The 4431-nt window shown below is 30.6% G+C and overlaps 3 protein-coding genes across 3 annotated transcripts in view; 2 read left to right on the forward strand and 1 right to left on the reverse strand.

Annotated features, from left to right (window-relative positions):
• LOC105627761 (beta-1,3-glucan-binding protein-like) overlaps positions 1-998 on the forward strand; it is a 7525-nt gene extending 6527 nt beyond the window's left edge. Inside the window, exons 7-8 of the mRNA XM_012209040.1 lie at positions 67-168; positions 344-998. Coding sequence (XP_012064430.1) covers positions 67-168; positions 344-454 — 213 coding nt within the window. The 3' untranslated portion in view covers positions 455-998. The remainder of the gene's footprint in view (positions 1-66; positions 169-343) is intronic.
• Positions 999-1877: 879 nt separating this feature from the next.
• LOC105627763 lies at positions 1878-3507 on the forward strand. The gene is made up of 2 exons (XM_012209043.1): positions 1878-1968; positions 2808-3507. The coding sequence occupies exons 1-2, from the start codon at positions 1878-1880 to the stop codon at positions 3215-3217; spliced, it is 501 nt and encodes a 166-aa protein (XP_012064433.1). The 3' UTR covers positions 3218-3507.
• LOC105627762 (28S ribosomal protein S10, mitochondrial) overlaps positions 3506-4431 on the reverse strand; it is a 2132-nt gene continuing 1206 nt past the window's right edge. Inside the window, exons 4-5 of the mRNA XM_012209041.1 lie at positions 3842-4043; positions 3506-3638 (exon numbers count right to left, since the gene is read on the reverse strand). Coding sequence (XP_012064431.1) covers positions 3588-3638; positions 3842-4043 — 253 coding nt within the window. The 3' untranslated portion in view covers positions 3506-3587. The remainder of the gene's footprint in view (positions 3639-3841; positions 4044-4431) is intronic.

Raw genomic sequence — 4431 nt, forward strand, 5'->3', positions numbered from 1 at the left:
CACACACACACACACACACACACACACAAATTTCTTAAAATTAAATATTTATATTTTTTATAATAGTTCTTTATCACTCTTGGTGTCGGTGTGGGTGGAGTACGTGTGTTTCCGGATGGTACACACAGTTCCGGAATGCGAAAACCGTGGAGAAATATAGACGCTAAGGTACACTTTAATATTTTTTTATATTATTTAATTTAATTTAATCATTTAATATTATTTAATTAATCAATTTATGTTAATTTAATATGTTGATGCTTTAATTTTCATTCTTAAAGTTTTTTTTTTAAATAAGCATTCGTTTTTTAAATAATTACATGAAATATCATCTTGATTCTAGGCAATGTTGAATTTCTGGAACTCTCGGAATCAATGGCTACCAAGCTGGAGACGAGACAGTGGCAATAAAACTGCTTTTGTAATAGATTACGTCAAAGTGTGGACTTTTTGAACGTTGCATAATTCTTCATTTTTTTATCATATTCACTATTTTTTTTTATCATTTATGTTTGTTAGTTATATTATATTTAGTAGACCGGATCTTTTTTATCGCGCGGCAATTATATCCTACGTAGGCATTCAGTATTGCGAACATGAAGAAACAAGCTATCAGCAAAAATAGGCAAATCGGTTACCTTCTGATTCAATAATAGCAGAAGATTATAACGTTGCCTGCAATGTTATTGCACTTGGTGGAATCTCCACCAAGATTATAAAGGCCTTTTTACCTGCGTAATTAGAGTCCTGTAATTGGACCACTTCTGTTTCTATAAAAGGGTGAACGATACTCCCGTAAAATTGGAAAGAAATTCAAGGTCGCCCAGAGCTGGTTTTTACCTTTAATGATGCCTCCATTAGTCGCTCGGACGATTATCCTCTGATAATATTCCTGCCGATCACGACATGAACATGAAAATGTCTTAAACCAATGCGAAGTTTATCAAGGGCATAACATTTTCTATAGAATAGATGGTATCATTGTATTCGCAATTAAATTTTGCTCTATGTGTTATATCGCTTTTCTTTTTTTTCTAATAATAGCTATTTTTTTATTCTATGTTTTCTATTATAATCAAATAGATACAAAATTATATAATCAAAGAATAATCAGGTACTTATTTATATTCCAAAGAAATATTACATCATTATATGAAATATGAAAAGCGGCAACGTGCATAGCTCACAGTTAAAAATATGGTACCAGACATGATATATATTATGGCAAGTGATTGTCAAGGTCATCCCCGTGGTAGATTCGATTTCATTCGTTAATTTCACTTTTTTTACGTCACGAAGTTTCGAAAATTCGAAAAAAAATTTGTTTCCAAGATTGTATAGCAAAGCATCTATCTGAAATTGACTACCTTTTTAAACAATGTATAAAGAAATTAGATGAAAAAAAAGAATATAATTAAAGCACAATGTCGGCTTTCGATCTGGCCCAACATTCAAACCGGTTTACCTCGGTTAATGTTGGAAACAAGAAAAAAGGATCATCATGCAGTTTCTTCCGTCTGCTTCGTGGTATCACGACTGATGCTCCGGCAGGATCCGATTAATTTTAACGTTCTGTGGTACGCACGTGTGCTACCTTACTATGGCATAAAATCTCGACAAAGTCGAACGACCTCAGTTCGGCTTTGACGTCTTGTCTGGTTTTGTTTTTGCGGCCTCTTCTACGTGGCTTTTTCCTCGTGAACAGTCGATCGATAGCTCCCGCGGTAGCTACCACGATTTCCTCTCCCACAGTTGGCAGACAATTCAAATTCTGTTCTAACTTGCAATAAATTTTGTTAAATGTGTGTAAACTTAGTACCTTATTTTAACTTAAGTCAGTAAGTCAGCAGTTACTTGCAAAGATCTCGTGACAGATAATGACTTTAAAAAAAGTGACTGTTATTTTAATCATCTTCGTTTGGGCCACTGATTCTCTGGCGATTTATTATCCTCGTTCAAAACGATCAAGTAAGTGATTTTAATATAATTTTTATCATTACAGATTATATGCTATGTAATCTAAAACTCTGGAATCTATTCATATTTTTCTAATATTAACACAATTTTGGATGAAAATTGATCTAATTAAGAATAATTCAGAATTTTTTACTTTTTTATATCTCCTTTATAAGTTGCAAAATATTGGAATAACTAAATTAATATTATTTTAACAGATGAACTTTAATTTAAACAATCTTATTAAATGTTATTTTTAATATAAAACTCAAAAAAGTACATGAGTGAAAATTCATCTACGGTAAAGAATTAATTAGAGTAATTTCTGGTAAGAACGATATCAATTGTTTTGATATCTATATAAAGTTTAAATATATTCTAAATTAATAGATATTTATCTTTTATTATAGAGTCAGAATTATTTATATTCAAAACGCAAAAATTAAAAAAAATATCTAAAGGATTTCATAAAAGAGTGATCAAAATATTTTAAATTCTCTTTAAACACTTTTCAAATATATTTCTTAATGTATGCAATGTAACATCGATTTATTACCTGAACGTAAATTTCAACAAGAATACATGTGTATATATTTACATATATGTGTATATATTTAGCAAAGATGTCATTCAATTAATGCATGTTTAAATGTTTTAAATAAAAACAGTTGTCACTATCCACAGCATAATTTTTCCATCTCACAATGCATGCAGTTGAATAATTGAAACACTTGATTAAGAATGCGTATTGTCGACTCGTATATGCCGCCGTTGGTGCAACCAGCTTTATATAAAATTATACAAGAATTAGATAAGTAAGTATTGTATACATTATGAAAATTTTATTTCAGGTAATGAATATATATTGCACAGATGTACAGCTACTGCGGAATTAATTAGAAAGCATAGGAATGAGGATGTTGGAGCCAGTTTACGCAGAGCTGAAGGAAACTTGGCACAATCGCAAATGCAACAAAAAGGTTCTCTGATTGACGCTATTCAATCCGAAACTTCCAAGCAAATTTCGAACGGTGTTTTTCGACGTATGACTCATATGAGAAGACGCGGTAGTGGGCACGCACGTCGAATCGCAGGCAAACATTTAGCAGATACACCTCTTAAAACCGTAAACATCAATGTACCACAAGACAGACCATCAGCCTTTAAGAAGAAGAATCCATTACCGGAACTCTTGCGTAATATATCGAGCAGAAACATCGATTCGTCGCCACATGTAATAATTATCAAATCTCTCACTTAATATTTTTCCAATGACAATTTCAATTTTAATAAATTTTCAATTTATACTGCCGCAGATTTTAATTTTATTGCAATTAGTGTATAACTGCGTAATACATAATATTTGTAATAATACTAAAGAAAAGCATATCATTTTTTTAGAACAATTTACCAATCTTATCTTTCTACAAATATTAATATTAATAAATATTATTGTTTATAACTGCGGCCTTTTAAAATAAGATTATTTTTATCGTATAATTAAATTTTCAATTAAAATAAGTATAAAGTTAAATAAATAAACTTGAAATGTATTTTTTTGTAGTTTATATTGATAAACTATCTATACAACCTGGATCATATAAACATATTCATAATTATATATTATATAGTTACGTATTACTCATTGCAGCTATACTCTCAGACAATTTCTCCATCTCAACCTGCAAGTAAAAGTTCTTAGATAAGTCAGATGCAAATGAATTTGAATCTATTTTATATTATAGGTCCGTCCTTTTCAGCTAAACTTCTTGCATTATTTCTTCATTTTCTCGTTTCTATGTAGAGAAAAAAAACGAGGAAAGATGAACAGTACAAAGTACATAGAAGTATAGTTGAATTATATAAATACATATAAAACTCTGACCTTGGTCACTTTCATTGCCACTCCTTCTGGCAAATTTCTTTGAAGATATTCTAGAAAAGTATCTGCTGTCGATCCAGTCAATTTTAAAAAGTCTATATAGCGATAGTAAGTCCTAATTTCATACTGAACCCGGTGCTTCTTATGAACATGAGCAGATTTTAGTACTGTCCAGCGTTCGTGGATAGCTTTATATGGTGCTGTACTATAAACAAAAAAAATTTTAATATATTATCCAATCAGCTATTTTTTGTGATGTTTTCTGTGGGTGGAAGACTTATGTAAGTGCTTTTATCACTCTATACGATATTCAATACAGAATCTCAATATGATCCAATCGTTGCTAAATGTTAAAGTTAAATAATCGAATAAGATCTGATTGCATCAATGTTACTTTAGGCCTATTCTTTTTGGCTGAATTTTTGCACCAGTTCATCTTTCTTCTTCTTTTCTTCTGAAAAGAAAGAAAGATGAACTGGCAAAAGTTTAGCTAAAAAAAATAAGCCTTTTGATTTTAAGCAAGATTTAAAATTCTCACTTTCTTTTTTTAAAGCCGAGAGAGAGAGAGAGAGAGAGAGAGAGAGAGAGAGAGA

The sequence above is a fragment of the Atta cephalotes genome (assembly GCF_000143395.1).
Source record: "Atta cephalotes unplaced genomic scaffold scaffold00010, whole genome shotgun sequence".
In the NCBI taxonomy this organism is placed as follows: domain Eukaryota; kingdom Metazoa; phylum Arthropoda; class Insecta; order Hymenoptera; family Formicidae; genus Atta; species Atta cephalotes.